At 33.5% G+C, this 19,706-nt stretch overlaps 1 protein-coding gene across 1 annotated transcript in view; it reads left to right on the plus strand.

Moving 5' to 3' along the window:
* Window positions 1-19,706, plus strand: part of DACH1 (dachshund family transcription factor 1) — a 410,092-nt gene that overhangs the window by 170,215 nt on the left and 220,171 nt on the right. Inside the window, exon 2 of the mRNA XM_036249628.1 lies at window positions 3,248-3,363. Coding sequence (XP_036105521.1) covers window positions 3,248-3,363 — 116 coding nt within the window. The remainder of the gene's footprint in view (window positions 1-3,247; window positions 3,364-19,706) is intronic.

The following is a 19,706-nucleotide window of genomic DNA, read 5'->3' on the forward strand; positions in this document are numbered from 1 at the left end:
AAAAACCCCACTGGGTCTGTTCTAACCACAGCATGAAATAAAAGTGTTCCTACTTCATAGCTGCCTTCTACTCCCTGAGTCAGGGCCCTGCGGACAGCTCCTGTGGCCTGAGTAATAAAGTGCTTCTAAACAATTTCATTTTCTTAAAAAGCAAATCAAATTAAAGGGCAAAGACATTTAAATCTTAACTTCCCTTTCCTTTCTGACTTTCTCCAAGGCATATTGCTGAGATCTCCCAGTACCTCTCTTCTCTATTTCTGGTCTCCCAATGTTCATTGTCCTTAGACTCAGAGTGGCAAGGTTAATTTTCGTGCCTTTTCATTTCCTGGAATCGTTCAGACCACTAGAATGGATGAGGTAGGATGCTTGAGGACTTGGGGGGAAAGGCTACATAGATTGTGTGAACGTTTATTTAAACACATGCATTGGAATAAAATGATGAAATAAAAAAAATTGTACGGTGACCCAGGCCCTGAGCTAAGTTTTAAAAATCCAAAGTTACCTTTAATATATTTTCTGTCATAGAGTCTTGGGAGTGAAACAAAGCAGATACTACAATCAGTGAGGAAAACGCTATGATAGATTTGTTCATCATGGGCTATCACAGTGCATAGAAAGCAAGCCCATTGGACGTGGTTAGTAAGAAAAGTGATTAAGGCTTAGCCTGGTAAAATGGGGAGGAGAGTGAGTGGGTTGGTATAGAAAAGGGCTTTGGTGACAAAGGAGGCAGCATTGATAAGGTAGTGTAATAGGACACTGAAGCCACTTAAACACTGCTAGGAATCCAGCAGGGCCAATGTAATAAAAGGGTGAGGTTGGAAAAGCAGGCAGGGCCAAGTTTTGGAAGATCTTGGTGACATGATAAGGAAGGTGAAGCCTATAGGAACCTGTTGATATCTTTAAGCAAGTGGAAAAAATGATTGAATTTACATTTTAGAGGAATTCTTCTAAGATTAATATCAAGAGTTGCCTTGACTGTAGACTCAAGACTTCACAGCAGGACAAAGTTGGAAGTAGATCTTAGGAAAATTCAGAAGGTTGCAATTATAGATCAAATAAGAAATGAAGGATTGATCTGGAAAATAGGAGTGGGAATAGAGAAGAGAGTGGGTTAGAGAGATGCCTCCATTGGGATGATGTTTGAGTGTGCGAAGGAAGGAAAAGACACAGCTGAGTCCCGGATTTTTAATTTAGTCAACTAGGTGCCATTTTGCTGAATCTGGGAAAGAGGTGACGCTATTGAGTTCAGATTTGGACAAGCTGAGTCTTAGATTATTATAGAACATCCAAGCAGAGATTTCCAGTAGACAGACAATAACTTGTCTGAATCCCAGGAGCAAGATCTAGGCTGCAAATATATATTTAGCCAAAATTTCTCAGCATCTCACTGCTGTCGTTAGGAAGATCAGTCAGGAAGAATGAAGACTATTAGGAGGCTGTTGATGGGCCCTAAGCAAGTAACAGAACTTAAAGAACCAGCTGAGGATGAAGAGTAATAATGAAGAATAAGAATAAATAGCCAGAGAGATACTTCAGAACACTAAACCAGAGTATCTTTGTGTATTTGCAAAACAAAGGCATCATCTTCTTGCTCTTGGTTCTAAGCCCTGTAGGACCTTACCCCAGGGAAGAACTCTAGCAGTATCTAGCAGAATCTCTGGTCCTCATTTCATTTGACCTGTTTCAGTTCATTGGAAACAGTCTTGTATATCAATACATTTTCATGTTTTCATTTCTTTCTCATATTGAGTATACTTTTCCTCCATTCTTTCTCTCCATGTCTAACTCACCCTTCAGAATTCTCTTCTAAAGTTTTTACTGCCATGGAATCTTATCTCTCTTCTCTCAACATGGAAGTATTGTCAGCCAACCCAATTTCCAATTAGTAATCAGATTACAGCTTTCTTATGACACTTAGCTCATTCCAGTTTGCACCGTAATTACTGATGCACCAGATTGTTCCCAATCCCAACCCAAACCCGAAAGGCACAAGTGTCTAGAGACTAAACAACCGGTTCTCTCAGATTAGCCTTCACAGTGCACTACTTTGAAAACAGCAAGTGCTTAATAACTATTTGTTAAATGACTATGTATATTATTGAAATTAAATAATAGAGTTAGGATCTTTAAGGCTTCTAATGAGGCAAAAAAACTTAGCGGAGACTAACATGGAAATGCTGGTTTATGAACTTTGCATCTGAAATTATGATATATTAAAGCACATTCATGATACAAAGGCAGAAAATGTAAACATAATGCTAAGTAGGTTGCTTTCAAAAATTTCTAATATTACATTAATGTTATTCTCATATAAGGATAGTGAATACTTATTTCTTCTTCACCTTCTGCTTATATAATTTAAAAAAATTAATCTCGTACAATAGGCGTGTAAAAACAAGCACTACTACACCACAAGCACAGGATATTTTTATTTACCCTAAATGCAAGTGTAAGATGCTATACTGGCAGTTTCTCAATGATGTCCTACCAATAATCCTAAGCCTTTCCAATTTATTTTAGTATATTAAAAGTAAGGCAACCTAGTGGGGCTCTTCATTTAAATAGAATAAGGGTTAAATGATAACTTGACTTATCTTTTAAATGACAAAAAATAAAGAAATTGCAAGACCTTTTCACACATTAGATATGTATTGTCATTTATCATCTAGATATCAGGCTAGCAGTGCGAAGTAATAAAACATATCATCGAAAAATGTGCTATAGGTCTGAATCACTCTTTCATTCCACCTCCCAGCTAACTGTAGTATTAAATCAAACAAGCAGAACATTTCCTTAGGCAGCCATTGCCTTTTAATTTCCTGAAGAACCTTAAAATATCATTCATTACAAGTACTACACATATTTGGTTTTTAAAAGTCTCATAAATCAATAGCAGGCTGACTGTAATAATTATTACAAGTTAGTGCATAATTTTCGTGCTGAAGGCTGCATGCAGAACTTTAGCATATGCAAACGAGGCAATTCAAACTGTGTATAGATATTAATATGAAGAAGCAGGTAACGAGGTGCAGGCTATGAATTATGCATCAAGAGTGGCTGATCTTCAATGAGGAAAATGAATTCAGCATGTAATCTAATTAGTGATGGAAGTCTATTACATCTAACTGCAAAAGCAACCGTCCTTGAAACAAATTTATTTACAGTCCATGTTACCACTTGAAACAACTTTGAAATGATGTGTAAGACAACAGCTTAATTGTAAAAATTTTTTGTTTGTTTGTTTCAGTTCTAGACCTGGAAGACCTCCTAAGAGGACTCAAAGTGTCACTTCCCCAGAGAACTCTCATATCATGCCACATTCTGTCCCTGGCCTCATGTCTCCTGGGATAATCCCACCAACAGGTAAGAGTGTGCTTATTTATGCTGAAAATAATGAAAATCAGCCAATGTCATAGCGTATATAGGTAATCTATATTATATATATTTATGTAGATATTTATACCCATTTGATTATGTTTTGTGCACACTAAGATATTACTGATGTGAATTTATTTCAAAACTGCAATATGGTTATCATTTCTTTATTCAAAATAAAATGAAGAAGCGTAATTGAGCTTAGCGCTAGGAGTTATTCTAATTAATCCTCTCACTAATATCAAGCAACAAGGTAGTATTTCTATTTTCCTGTTTAGCAACTGAAGCTCAGAATATCAGTGACTTTCCCAAGGTCAATTAACTGGTAGCTGTCAGTGGTTATACAAACCCTTGTCTCTGGGTTCTGAATTTATTTCTCATTCCATTAGTGTTCCAAAATAGATTGAAATGCATTCAAACAGAAGTCAGTAACTATGTCAAATAGAAAGAGCTCCAACTTTTGCTCAATCTATAATGTGAATACATTTCCATTAAAAACATTTGAAGGATGTTTATTGCTAAAATTTTGAAAATGTACAAGTAAAAGAATAGTTTTGATCACATAAGCTTTATATCATAAGCAACTTAACTGTTGCACGACATGCAAAAATTACTATTTGATTTCCACCAAATAGTGTTGTGCTCATTCATTCTTTTATTCATTTACACACGTTTGCCCATTTTCCATGTTTCATCTAGACCCATGAACAAATTAAAATAATAACAATGATGATATTATTGCATATACATAATATTTGTAATAATTATTGCCATCATAGGAGTTTATTGAGGAGTTATACATATAAATGTAAGCATATAATTGCCATGTAAAAACAACAGATACAAGAAAGATAACCTGGCAAGATGAGGAGTCTTCACTTTTTCTCTGAATTCCCATATCGACGTGTTTTTTCTTTCTTTCTTTTGTAACATTTGTTTTTTTTCTGTTCTGTGATATTATCATGGGATGTCTTTTTTCCACATTCCATATTTGGTTGAAAGCTCTTTGAAAATAATGAAACTTTTAATTCACCTTTATTTTTGTGGCGGCCTCTGAACAGTTTCTGTACCTTTGTGGACTTTTATCAAACATCTGTTGAGTTGAATTTGAAGCTATTTATTTATTTAATGTTTACTTTTTTCTGTAAGGTATCGCATTATAAACTCAATAGTAAATTATTTAAAGTCCCACGGAGAATCGTATTTTTATGCTAATTTTGCAGATGAAAATTGAGACATAGAAAATAAAATTAATAGCTAAAAATTTCTATTTGTTTAGTTAATCGTGTTTCTCAAGTAACTGAATCCTACTGCCTGAAATTCTAATTACAAATTTGAGATATGGAAAAGAAATAGGTAGTGTTTTGTTAAGCCCTAATGACTTTTATTTAACTTGATAAGATTTCCCGATTAAAATATTGTTTTCTTTTGTATTTTATGTAGTACATAAGCCAGATAGAACTAAAATCTTATCTTTTCATATTTAATGCTTGTAAGACTGAGGTGGACTAGAAGAAAGATTTAATAGACTTTGACAATAAATTTCTTAATAAACTATGTTTTGGGGATTTAAAAAAATAATCACTTTATTATTATTATTATTATTTACTTTATTGATTTGCGAGAGAGAGGAAGGAAGAGGGAGAGAGAGATAGAAACATCGATGAGAGAGAGTATCAATTGGCCACCTCCTGCATGCCCCACACTGGGGATCGGGCCCACAACCCTGGTGTATGTCCTGACCAGGAATTGAACTGGTGACCTCTCAGTGCATGGGTCGATGCTCAACCACTGAGCCACACTGGCCAGGCAAAAGTAATCACTTTTAATAATCATTATTCTATATTTGATAAGTTTGTGTTGACTATCATACATTAACAAAGGCAGTTACCTGATAAGTGAAAAGTATTCTAGATTGTATTTATATTAAAAGAGAGAAAATCTGGTTCCAAATTGTCTGCCAGTATTTAATCTTTGAAGGTGAAGACAATAAATAGTTTACTATCAAGTATCTTATGAACTCAGAAACCAGAATATCTTTTAAGCTTACTAAACTTTATATTGAAAAGAGCTCATATAGTCATGTTCTCGACAAGGATGAAGAAAGAGACTCGTCAGGAGAGTAACCTGATTGACAAGTGGGTCTTGGCCAGGTCAGTGGTCTGTAGCGCTCAGTGACTGGCTTCAGACAGGGTGAGCTCCTTCTTGCCTATTTTACTTACTTTCAACTTTCAGAGATTGGTGCAAAGATTTAAAACTGCCAGAAATTTGACTATTGCCCACGAATTATGTTATCTTAATATATTCAATATGATTGCTCTCTTTACATAAAAGTTTTCTAGCTGGAGAAATTTAGATTTTAGGGAACATAGAATAGTTCTATCCCCTGAATTATTTACTGTCTTAAAACATTGACTTGAAATCTAATGGTGTTAAAGAAATCGTATAGTTCTCAAAAGAGTTAACACTTTTCTTCCAAGGGGAACTTAGTCTATTGGGGAAATATGATTCAACATGAATATATAGTCTTTTGTGTCCCAAGACTTTATTTTTATTTGCTACATTCTTTTCTTACATTTGTTACTTCCTTAGAAAATGAAATGTCATTTTTTTCTTCCTAAGATGGGAAAGATAAAGTATGTTATTTTTTTTAACTCAATGGAGAGTTATATATCAATATTGTTGACATTAATCAAACCAGTTTGATGACATTTCTACTGTTTTTGACCTGTGAGTTTAGAATTTAAAAAATTTGTTTCCAAGACTGTATAGTTATATCAATATCTTTAAAAGACTTGGAAATCATGTTTCTAAATCTATCAAAACAAATAAATAAATATGTAAACCTCACAAAAAAAGTAGAAAATAAACCCTACCCACAAATCTCAAACATCTCTTAAGATGTAAATTGTAGCCCACCTAGGAACATTGACCTGTAATTTTGTACTCTCAGTATTACCACTGAAAAGCAAAACAGATGCAAATTTGCCTTCAAAGTTGCCAGACTATGTCCTGTGAAACAGAAAATTCATTGATTTCGACAAATTTATAAAAATCTATCAATTTGTTCCTAATAATATTCTCATTTTTTTCCTTTTCAACTATTAAATATTGGCATTAAATAAAAGTTTTTTCTTGCAGGCATCTGTTTTTTTGGGGGGGAAAATGACTATTTTTATATTTTTAAAAAATGTTTTCTCAGCTCTAATATTATATATTTTAGTATATTTTATTTATTCACTTATTTATTTATTTTTTCCTCTTACACTTCATAAAATGGAATGCTTTTTTTGTATGAACTTTTAATACGCTTCTTCAACACCAAGGCTGTTTCCACATTAGAATCTCTGAGTGACCTAACGCAGTGTTCCAGACCACATTTCCTTCATCTCCATTCAAGTTATTTGAGATATGTTACCATTTGGAGCTTTAGTTTGAGCAGGCATATATAATTAAAAAAAATTTTTTGACATTGCTTATGGAGTTTTTATTTGTTTGTTATTTTGGTTGCCTGATTGGACTTGTGTGCAACCTTAGAAGGGGGCAGGGGCAGATGGTGATAATTTCCAAAATTTATGGTTGTCACCAGATGCCATAGCAACCAGCAGTGGAAGTTAATGAAAGAAAGAAGGCTCTTTGTAGAGCTCCACAATGCAATACCTCCTGTAGTGCTCTATACGTTCATTTGAACTGAGCACATATCATAAATCATTTTTGATCATAAATACCAGTTTTGGATAAATTCATCCTAGCAACAGAGTTCCAATAACTTTCATACATTTTAGAGAATTGTATTCTACAGTTAAGGAAAGGGTTACTTGGGAGTTCTAACTATTTCCCTCTTGTACCAGGAGTGCAATTTGGCCACCTTCCTGATTTGGTCTTTAGGACACAATGAAAACTACTTTTGAAAAACAGTTTTATATAAGTACTAAGAATTAACTCAATGAATCCCAAATATTTGCACTTCACATTAAAAGTTACCTAATACCTAAATTTTTTTCAAATACACCCGAATTAAATAAATGAATAATGTATACCTTTGCTTCCTGGACATGTCTGTTCTCTCACTGTGGCCTTGTAGACACATAACCAATTGTGCCTTCAGGATAAAGAAAGTAATTGTATGCACATATACACTGTGTTCAAAATGTAAGAACTTATAGATGCAATTTTATTGTTTTGGAAAAAATACCAGACCAGGGTAATATTAATCCATAATTTATTCAATTGAAACATTATTTTCTTTAAAAAAAATAAAAGATTGTAGGGAAGTATTTTCATGTAGATTTATAATTCAAAAGTCTATTTTTAAAGTTTACATTCTTTATTTTCCTTGCTGAATATTAATAACCAACAACATTCACATTCCTTCTTTTTGTATTATCAACATTTGTAATATTTTTAATTCTTTAAGCATTTCAACTTTTGAAAGGAAAATTCACAGAATGGAAATGTGCCTTTTATGTTGAGAAGTTTTCTTTGTAACCAAGCATTGTATTTCCTGGAGAACCCCACAAGTAAGGATAATAGAAAAATGTACAAATAAAATACAAATAATTGCTCATCTTCACTAATAAATGAAATATAATGATCTCCTGAATGTTTTACTCAAAGGGCAAATATGATATAAACTATTTAGATCATTGGTGTTTATGTAGGATGTGTATGTATGTGTTTTCATACATTTGTATATAAGAGATACTTGTGGAGTTTAATCACTGGAGAGTTTGAGGGTAGCGCATCTAACCTACAGGTATTTAAGCATGTTCTCTTCATATTTTTCTTGAAGAGAAATATGAAGTAATATATTGTCTTTTTTTTCCCCCCTTTTGGAAGGCCAACCTAAATATTAGACTTCATGTAATGTATTTAGTTTTAAAACTTGTCTTGGGCACTCTGTTCATGTCCTGTGGCTGCTGTGGCAAACTACCACTCTTGAGGACTTAAACAAACAACATTTTATCTTCTCAAAATTCCGAAGAGGTCCAAAATCAATATCTCTGAAACAAAGCAAGATAACAAAATGTCAGCAGGGCACACTCCCTCTCAAGGTTCTTTGGGAACTTCCATCCCTTGCCTCTTTGAGCTTCTGGTGACAGCAGGCATGCCTGGGTTTGTGGCTGCATTGCTCCAATTGATGCCTCTCTCTCTCTCTCTCTCTCTCTCTCTCTCTCTCGTAAGAACACTTGTCATTGAAGATCCTTAACCTAATCACATCTGCAACAAATCTTTTCCCATACCAAGCAAGAAGCAGTCACAGTTTCTATAAGATATGGACATGTTAGCTTTGAGGGTCATTATTAGCCTACCACATCTGACAAGTCCCTGAGCAAAGTATTTTGAGGAGCCCAAGCATGGTGTGGTAGACATGCATACAACCATCCTTTGGGAAACTTCGATCCTTTTTGTTCACCTGGGTATCCCAGTATGTAGAATGTTGCTTGCTACAGAGCAGATATTCAAGATAAATGCTTGTTCTATGAATATGGCTAATATATCTTTTTTTTTTTTTTTGATACATACCCCTAGTGGGAACTGAACCCGGGACTCTCTGGTCCACAGGCCGATGCTCCAACTGCTGAGCCAAACTGGCCAGGGCTGGCTAATATATCTTTAGTAAAGGATTTCTGAGAGGAATTACTAAGTTTCAGAGTTACAAATTTAAACACTGGTGTTAAAATGTACTTGATAAAATCCCATTAAGCATGGTTAGTCTCCAGATTAAAGATTCTGAGTCTAGAGCCTAAAGGAGTTATACTAAATAAATGGAGGGCATTATTTATTTGTTTGTTTATGGGTTATGATGGCTATGTTTAATTAAGCATTATCACCAATTGATGAAATTTATATCCCTAACGTGATGCTGTAGAGAAGCAATGTTTACAAGAATAAAATGGCAAAGTAGAACATATTGATCTTTAAAATTCTTGGCTACTACTGTATTATGCACTATACTATATAATTCTTAAAGATTGGAATCCTCATTGTACCCACAGTATCTTGATATAGAAGTAATTTAGTGCATGTATGAATAAAATACAACTTATAATTTAAATGAATGTAAATATATCTTTGGTATGAGAAACTAGATAATAAACACATGTACTTTGTTAAATATATAATATGCAGCCTGGCCAGTGTGGCTTTACTAGTTGAGCATCGACCCATGCACCAAGAGGTTACCGGTTCGATTCCTAGTCAGGACACATGCCCGGGTTGTGGTCCCGATCCCCAGTGGGGGTCAAGCAGGAGGTGGCCAATCGATGTTCTCTCTCTCTCTCTCTACTTTCCTCTCTCTAAAATCAATAAAGAAAAAATATTTTTAAAAGTATATAATATACATTATAATCAAGCCACAGTATGCCCTGGGTCTGTCACTACCATAGAAATTAATAAAAATCTTCGTTTTCTAAGTTTTTAGAGCAAAGATCTGTTATTTTAGATTTAATTAAACAACTACATATTACTAGACTTCTGGACCAGCCTCTCATTTCTTTAATGTAGAAGAAAATATAGTCCTTTCTTCCCTGATTTGTTTCTCTCTTCCACATTTCTATTGAGTTCTTCGGTCTCATATGAAACTACATTGGGCCATACTAAGAGTCTACTTACACGTCTCTCTCAGTAGATTTGCAGCAGTGAACTTGCTAATATACTTAATTGGCTAGTCATTAGGTATTATTGGCTTCTTTTTAGTAATATGATGCCTCCTTTGACAGAAGGTAAATTTATTTACATAAAGAAAAGCGAGTCATTTTAAGAGTCAACTTGATTAAAATAGTGGCTATTGTGTGATAAGCTTGGGTTTTGTAGATTATTGGTGAGATTTTCAGTGTTCTAATCCCTTGGATATACAATACATTTTATGTTCTCTTTTATCACTGGCTCTGATTTCTTGACCAGTAGGAGGTGCTATTTATATCGTGTTTTCCTCCCTAAGCAAGAAATACAAATAGAGTGTAGATTTCATTTAGGGAAAACAACCAACTCTGCTGTAGATACATTTTGAATGTTCCTAAAGATGTAGAACAAAAGTCATGCAAAACAAGATAAACAGGATTTTTTGCTCCATCTCCTTGTCTGTCTCTGGTAGGCTTTCCCCTCTGAGGTTAACTTCAAAGTTTTAATGCCTTCCCTTAATGATGTGCTCCAGATTTGTTATTAAGGATTTAGCCATACTTTGCTCAAATTTCTTTATATTTTCTCTGTACAATTTGTGGATAGATTTTATATCTTCACTCTCCTTTTTTGTATAGAAGTAGAATTGCTAATTGTAAGTGTTGACAGGACCAAACATTTCAGGAAAACTTGGCAAATGTCAGAAAGATAGCAGTATTAAAACTTTGCTTTCAGTGTTCTAAAACATTTATTGCCCTAGTCATGAATAATCTTAAGACTTGATTTGAAAAAAATTCTGCATGCACAACACCAAGGGATTTTATTTGGTTTTGTAATCATGTAAATCAACGTTGTAATAGAACTTGTGAAAATGCTAATATAAACCTAAGCTTAATGGATAGGGATATAAAATCCAGATAAAGGGAAACAACAATACTCTTTTACGTTGCATTTCAAATGGCATCTGTAACCTTATGTTCAGTCATGGCACCACGGTTTTTAGTAGGACATTGACAAACTGGTGAGCATTAAGAGAACAGCCTAGACTAACAGTGATTTGGAAATGATGGCCATAGTTTGCAAGAAGACTTGCAGAAGGTCTGAAAGAGGAGGAGAGAGTAGATTCACATTGTGCTCTTCTGTGGACAGAAATCTACCTGATAGACAGTAATTACAGAGACATCTGCATTGGCTTCCATGAGAAAGAGACTTGCTACATGGAGAACTGTCTCAGCGTGGAATGTCTCACTCATAAAACTTTCCCATAGACGGTAGGGTTCAAGAAAAAGTGGAATGAAAAGTTGTTAGCCATAGTTTTTATATTTAATTTTTATAGGTCATATTCTTCATGGTAAAAAGAGGAATAGTTTTTTTTTTTTTATAAAGTTCTCTTCCTCCTTGACCATCAGCTATGCATTTCCTCTCTTAGTCACGACTATTTTTAGGAAAATTTGAAGGTAATTTTGCATTGAAGGGAGGCAGATTGAAAAAGACCATCTTGTTACTCTCTCATTATAAAATCAAGAAAATGTATCTTATTTAACTTTGAATTATTCTTTCAAACTTGACATGGCTTTCTAGTTAAATGGTGTCCATCCTTCAGGGGTTTATATTCTAATATTATTTCATAGTTTTTAAGATAGTTTTAAAAAATTACTTTTGAGGTGAGTGTTTCATATTCATAAGTTATACTGTGTGTTAGACGGGTGTTCATGGATGGAATCGTTAACTCATGGGTGAAACTATGACTATGAGAAACTAACAAATACATTTCTTTCCATTGAAATAAAATTTTAATTGCTTCTTTTTCTTCCTTTGTTCTCTCTGCCCCTTTTCACAACTATTCCACGAAGGGTTGTGTAGCTGTAAATTTAATAAATAGAAATGACAATCATTGAATATAATATGAAGTACTGCTTATAATTGTGGTAGGATTTGGAGCAGGGATGGGAAAAATAGTATTATATTAACCAGTAAAGATCATCAGAAATGATAGTAGAAAGACATGAACTCTTAAAGTGATTTAAATAAAAGAGCTTGAACTTCACTATAAACGACTTTAAGTTGACTTTCCAATTTAAAAAATAAAGTCTCTAAGAGAGAAGTCAATTTTTGAAAATCATAGGAATCTTTTAATTTAAAAATCTAATAATCTAATCATTAAGGCAGTCAAATGTTTTGACTATTTTTTCAACTGTAAAAAAAAATCTTTTTATTACATCAAAATGATTTTTCTTGTTGAATTTCCCTCAATGTCAAATGATACAGTTTATACCAGCAGCCTATAAATGATGAACTTAGACAAAGATAAAGTATTATTATTGTAATTAAATAGGCTGATCCAAGTGTTATTGACTATTATTTCTAATTTTTCATGCTCATACCAATTCCATTTTACTTAAGAATAAAATTGATAACTTTTTAAATGTAGAGCTTAGGTTTAAGAAGTCTTAGTTTGACAAGCCATTCAAATTCATAGAAATGTACTCCATAGATATTCCCAGTAAAGGCAGATAGCACTAGGGTTTGGCATTTTATGTTTACTTCTCAGGACTCATGGACAGGACATCTTTTCATAAATTTGTGTTTGTGGGCAAAATAAACTTTATAGGTATGACATATCATAACATTATTATAAGATATGTTCAAACCTATATATTACTTTCAGAAATATGCACACTACAAAGATGACTTTCAATTGATTAAGCTGTGCTATTTAATTGTTCAAAATAAATTGAAATTACACTGTGAAGTAAACAATGAAGTGGGTTTTCAAAATGATAAAACTGTAACTTAATACAATAAATTGAATCAGATTACATAAACACTTTTGGACTTCATTAATAAAGTAGTCAGTATAATTAATGTGAGAGCTTTTTATCATGTTCACTTGTTGATATATGGCTCAGGATATAAGCAGTAGACTAAACTCTTTCAAGATCATCTTTTGTGCTATTTCACATTTTAATTAAAGTTGCCATAAGGCCAATTCCTAGAAAAGGCCACCAGGGATTTGATTCTTTTATCTTTGCTGATTTTAGAATACAAGGAGGTGGTTATGATTTCTCTTTAAAGGACATGTGTTTTGCATGGTATTCACATGGCTCTTAAGTTGGAACAGAAAAGTCTGGCTTTCATTCTTTCCCTTATCACTTGCTAGCAATGTGACCTTGACTAGTACCATCTGGCCTCACTTGTTCAATTATCACAAGGTAGATACTGGTACCTAAAACACCATTTTAGCAAAGAAAAAAAAAAATGCTAAGAGACTTGTCCCAAGTTTCACTATTGTATGCTCGAGTCAGTTTTCAGTTGAAGTTTTCTGATTCCAATTTACTGGTTATTTTCGTACATCAAGCTGCCTTCTGAAATACTTACTTTATCATCTATAAACCAAACATCATAAGATCTGCCTTATGTCCTACTTGATAGCACTTTGTAAAGAACAAATGAGCTAATGTATCACAAAATGCTTTCAAAGTCTTATATAACAAGATCTCAACTGATATTTAGTTTTACTATGATGATTTTCAAAACAGGACTTTTGCCTTGTTCAAAAATAGAAACCAGTTATTTATCTCCTTGTTTGAACCTATCAGTTGTTCTTAGAATGATGGGTCCTCTCCTATATTTATGGGATCAGATTGTAAACATATCCTCAGTTTCTTTAATTATTACTTTTGTATCTTCCAGTTGGCTCAAACAAAATATTTTTCTCCTGATACAATCCTTTTCTCATGCCAATGAGTACTTTTGACCCTTATGATATATAGAAATTTGTGATACACATCTGATTCACTGTAATAACTATTACATAAAATACTTTAATGAAGTGTCATTCCATCAAACATATTCCCACTATTTTTTATTTAAGAAATGCAATAATATGTAGAGACTATTTCTCTTAATACATATTTTCTAATGATTGAATTTGATTCCTGGGTGTAAGGATATGACTTAAAGAAACAGTGTTGAGTTTTTACGAATTAAAGAGGTTGTAGGGCTTTGTCTGTTCCAAAGATCTGTGAAATTATAAGTTGGTATTTGGGTTCGATTTACAAATGTAATGGTAGAACATCAAGATGCTTTTTAAACATGTGTAATATTCAGTATTAATATCAATAAAAGTATTAATCTTTCTAATAATGTATTATACCCTAGAAGTCCATTTTGAACCCTCCCCCCCATTAATGTATCTAGTTGAAATCTATTTTCTCAATGTGAAAATGTAACATGGTGAAGGTTTTCAAAATCTGCTCTTCAATTTTGGATACTTTCATCAATCTATTAAAGCAGTAAATGCCCTTTGTAATATCTGTTATCTTATTAATTAATGAAATCCTTCTAGGGAATTATATTAGGAGAAACCATTTACGAAGAATTATATGGCCCTGGCCGGTTTGGCTCAGCGGTTAGAGCATTGACCCATGGACCAGAGAGTCCTGGGTTCGCTTCCCACTAAGGGCACGTACCTCAGTTGCAGTTTGTTCCTGGCCCCGGTTGGGGTCATGTGGGTGGCAGCCAGTCGACATATCTCTCTCACATCGATATTTCTCTCTCTCTCTTCCTCCCTCTCTCCTTCTTGCTCTATCTGAAGATAAATGTAAAAAAAAATGTCCTCGGGTGAGGATAAAAAAAGTAAAATAATAATAAAGAATTATATGGAACCATATAGATTCAAATGAATGTAAATGCAAGTATCTCAAAATTTCAAAATAACAAATCCAAATGTTATAATAGAGTAATATTTTGAAGTTATATGAGCATGAGATTCCTCTCATCATACCTAACTTTTAAGTTATTTGTTGAATAAATCACATTTAAGGATACCACATCAAGGAGAACCCATTACTGTATGACCTGTCCATGTGTGTCGTCTTTTTGATTTATAATGTCATCTGCTTTCTCGGCATCAATTTCATGACATCATAATATTCAATGAATTTTTGAAAGTACCATGAGCCTCACATTAATCATCTCTAATAAAATACTATATGTATCAATAAGCGAGGACTCTTGGAAGGTACACATTTTAGAAACACGCACTTCACCCAAATACCAAGATGGTTCTTTTAGTGAAATGAGCAGATAACTTCTTTTGTTATTCTTTACATTGTTCATAAAAATGGTCAGTATCATAACCCATATTCTCAACAGTAATATTCCTTTTCTTTTGAATGTGTCTACTGTCCACCCAGTTAATTTTGCCTTGCTCACTGCTGTTCTTGGCCTGAATTCAAGATAATCTCCTGCTTCTGGGGTTCCTAGGCAACAATGTCTTAAATTTCAGAATTATAATGAAATACCTGTGAGATGCTCTCTTTTTCTGGCCATGTTGCTTTTATCTGTAAAAATCAGATAGATTTAAAGTGAGATCATAGCCATGTGAAGATTTATTTTTTTCTTTAGTTTCTCTTCACAAAATATTATTGAAAATACCTTGAGCTGTAGTCTTTCACAAGTAAATATTTATTCCTATTCTATATGAAAAAAATCTGTATCTAGAATTTGCCATCAGCAGCTGCTTTATTTTTTACTTAATCTCACTTAGTTTTGTTCCTAAAATGTCACATTAAGTAGCATGCACGATCTTCATTAATTTGACATATTTTTATGTCATCTTTTCATTACTAATCATCACATTTTCAACTGAATTCTTATTTCTTCTGTAAGTTAGCATGGCCTCCTTAAATAAAATGAGCATTTCTTAAGTAACATATTTGGAAACTCTAGGAATATAGTCAAATAGAACTTCTGTTTTTAGAAAATATTTTAGGAAGCTTATTTTAATTTATCTTAACCATGTGGCTTAGAAGAGTGTAGCCATATTGCAGATGTAAAACAGAAAAAGAGACTATTTTTGCATGTGAATAATATTTAAAATTTACTTTAGCACAAGTGCTTGAGTTTATCGGCATGATACTTCTTGTATGTGTCATTTATAGATTTACTTGCAGTTATAATCTATATTTACTCTAATACTTTGCTATAACCAACTTATCAGATATATGGGCTTTTAACTGAAAAAGTCCAAGTACTTTTATATATGGAATCAACATTTATGTCCACACTTTTCACCACTATATCTTTAGTTCTTAGCATGATATCTGGTCAAAACATTGTTAAATTAGAAATAATTTAATTAATGCATATAGTGAATTGGTTAAAACAAGGGTGAATACAAGAATCTGTTAAGTACCATGTGGTATGAACTTTACTAATAGCTAAAGATGTAATTTATTTCTTTTGTCAACTTGTGAAAGAGGTATTTTTTATCCCATTTTGCATACAAATAATTTTTTTTTTTTTAATCCTCACCCGAGGACATTTTTCCATTTTTTGCACAGATAGAGTGGGAGGGAGAGAAAGGAAGAGAGAGAGAGAGGGAAACATCGATGTGAAAGGGACACATCGAGTGGCTGCCACTCACACAACCAACCAGGGCCGGGGACAAACTGCAACCGAGGTACGTGCCCCTAGTGGGAACTGAACCCGGGTCTCTCCGGACCGCAGGCGGACGCTCTAACTGCTGAGCCAAACCGGCCAGGGCTGCATACAAATAATTTTAATAACTTGCTCACGTTGAAGAGATGTGCTCACCTGGGGAGGTGACTCAGGGATGTTTCACTGTGCCACCCATGCTGTTTCCAAGGAATGCAGTCACCTCTCTAGATACAATCGTATTTTGAGTAGAATTGAAACAGGATGAATTGAAGTAAAGTTTTTTTCTTGTTTAGGACAGAATCCCATCTTTACAGAATACTTCTGTTTCATTAACATGACTAATTTGAAAACCTTGTCACAGCTTTACATATTGGACAGAAATCAAATTCTTATAGTTATTCCAGTCACTAGTTTATATTATAATATGATCTTTGGTGATATTTCTCTGGTAATACTGGGTATTATTTGACTACTTAAGTATTATTTTAAAATAGTTATATTTTATTATTATTATTTTATTTTGGATAATCCTCACCTGAGTATATCTTCCCATTGATTTTCTTAGAGTGGGAGGGAGGGAGGGAGAGAGCGAGAGAAAGAAACATTGATGTAAGAGAGACACATCTATTGGTAGCCTCCCGCACAACCCTGGGGCCAGAGCTCAAACCTGCAATCCAGGTACATGCTCTTGACTGGGAATCAAACCTGCAACCCTTTGGTCCATGGGCCGGCACTCTAATCACTGAGTGAAACGAGGCTGGGCAGAATAGTTACATGTTTAAACAATTGAGATGTTCAGCACCATTATTTGGAGGCTTAGTATAGAGGCAGCAAAAGGCTAGAATGACAAATGTTAAAAATTATATTTTAAAATCCATGATCAAGCTTAATTGCTTAGTAAGCTACTATGCTTGAATTTTAATTATAACCTGGCTATCCCTTTGTTAAGTATGTGTAGAAAAGCCTATTAATCCTTTTTTAACATTGCACTTTGTTAATGCTAACTGACTGACAAGTCTTTTATGCTGTTGGAGTTATTTCTGAACATTATGAATAATTAAGCACTGTATAGCATTACCTATAAGTAGCAAACATACTATCTTACCCTAAATAATAATAAAAAATGAATTTTTTTGCTTTTATTAATTCTTCATTTTGGGGTTCTTTATTGTCCCCGTTCCTCTCTAGTAGTAAATCTTTACATTATTACTTATTTATGTAATTGATATGTTACTTGGTTGAAGCAATGTGACAACTGGCATCCAAGCTCAATTCACTGTAGGGAGAAACACTTCCACTATACTTTATCATAGTCTAAACTGTTTGATATAATTGGCAAAATACTTGAAGCTGTATTTCAAATACATAATTCTTAAGTAGTTATAACATTTTGAAAACTAGAAAAACATCACTCACAATTTCACTGTGTTGTGTAACATATAGTTCCTTTTTGTTTATTATTGCTGAGTCTTTGTTTAACTATTAAATATGTAGCAGAACATTCTGTGTTGCTACTTTTCAAATGCAGTGAACCAATTGTTTGTAAATATGCTACAACTGTCTCAGAATTATTTTATAGCAAATATGGTGAAGTCACAGTTCCATTAGTATGACTCCAAATGTCATGTCTGTCTTCACAACCTGTGTATAAGATGTTTTTTTGTCCCCTTTGCTTTTTATCTATAGTAATTGTGAGTACCTACTTGATGTTTTACCATTTTCACAATAAGCTCTTAATGAAAAGGGTATAGAAATTATTTCAATAATTTATGGCTATTAAACTTTCAAAGTCTACATTTATTTTGTTACTCTACATTACCCTGTTTTCCAAAGGGGAAAATAAAGTTGTTTCTTAAATTCACATAAACTTTAGTCTTGATAGAAGAATTAGCCTGTAGTGTTTTTTATTTTACAATGAATCTCAACATCCAAATGAAAGATTTGAATATTAGGACCTTGACTTGACTCACCTCTGCTTAATTTTGACAGTTGTCTTAAAGTGAATTTAGTGTTTAATGAAATTTTCTGGACTGATAACTCAAGACCTGAAGGGAACAATTCTAGTAGTGAGAAAGTAATTTTCTGGCCTAATTACACCTTCGACCTCACTACAAAGTCTGTCAACAAAAGTGCCAGGTTTGATCATGATTTTTTTTGACGTGTATGCACCAATCTATTTCACACAGGAGACTTTTAACAATAGCATTTGGTATTTGCAACCTAACTAAGATTTTACTTCTGGGACTCAAACCTCAAGGTCCTGTTGTTTAAATCCCTTTTGGAGTCGAAAAATGATGTGGATATTAGTGAACTTTATATATTGCACTTTTTGGAAGTCTGTCTTAGCTGCACTGAGATGGCCATGCAAATTATATCAAGTATTAGAACACGAATGATGAATTGAGTTTAGAAAAATTAACAACTAGAGTCTCCCGAATCTCTTTCTTATCTGTACTCACTCTGAAAGCCTGGTAGAGAGTGGGAGGATCTAATAGTTGGGAATCTATAAAAGTGGGCTGTTAAGGGGATATGGTCCTTGATTAAAAAACTAAGTATGTATGTGACACTGGCAATTGCCTTAAATTTCTGAGACTGAGTTTTTCTCTATTTCAGTAATGAAATAGTTTATGTTTAATTGTTTAGCTATCAGCCCTTGATTGTGTTCTCCAATAACCATTGACTAGAAGACATTTAACTGCTGCATCAAAGATCTCTTTGTGTTTTTCATATGAACCCAGGTTCTGCTCCCCAAACTGAATTATCTATGCTCTCAAACTAATGGTTTTGTTTTCTCCTCCTCCTCTTCTTCTTTCTTTTCTTTTTGCGTTTTATTTAAAACAGTTTAGATGTCATTGTTGTTGATGAAACCTTGGGTTAAGTAGAGGCTGAAGTCTGATGAGAGAAGCAAAGGAACAAAAGATAGCTGATTGGTGTTCTTGAATGAGTGTCTCTGCTCTTTCTGATTTTAGTTTCTCCATCTACTTCTAATACATGCTTTTTCAGATATAGAAGTTATTCACGCATAAACACATACTCAAACACATCCCTCGTTTCCAAATAAGTAAGGGATATATAGTCATTAAATATATGCAGTTAATCTGAAATGAATATTTGTTATATTTATCATGAAACATACTATATGAAAAGCCATTTGTGGACTATACACTTTACAAATGATCATTAATGTATTCAGCAAATATTTATCATGAGTTTTAGGGGTCACAAAAGTAATACGTTCAACATTAAAGATAAATTTTAGAAAATGA

The sequence above is a fragment of the Molossus molossus genome, unplaced genomic scaffold (genome assembly GCF_014108415.1).
Source record: "Molossus molossus isolate mMolMol1 unplaced genomic scaffold, mMolMol1.p scaffold_m16_p_9, whole genome shotgun sequence".
NCBI classification, from domain to species: domain Eukaryota; kingdom Metazoa; phylum Chordata; class Mammalia; order Chiroptera; family Molossidae; genus Molossus; species Molossus molossus.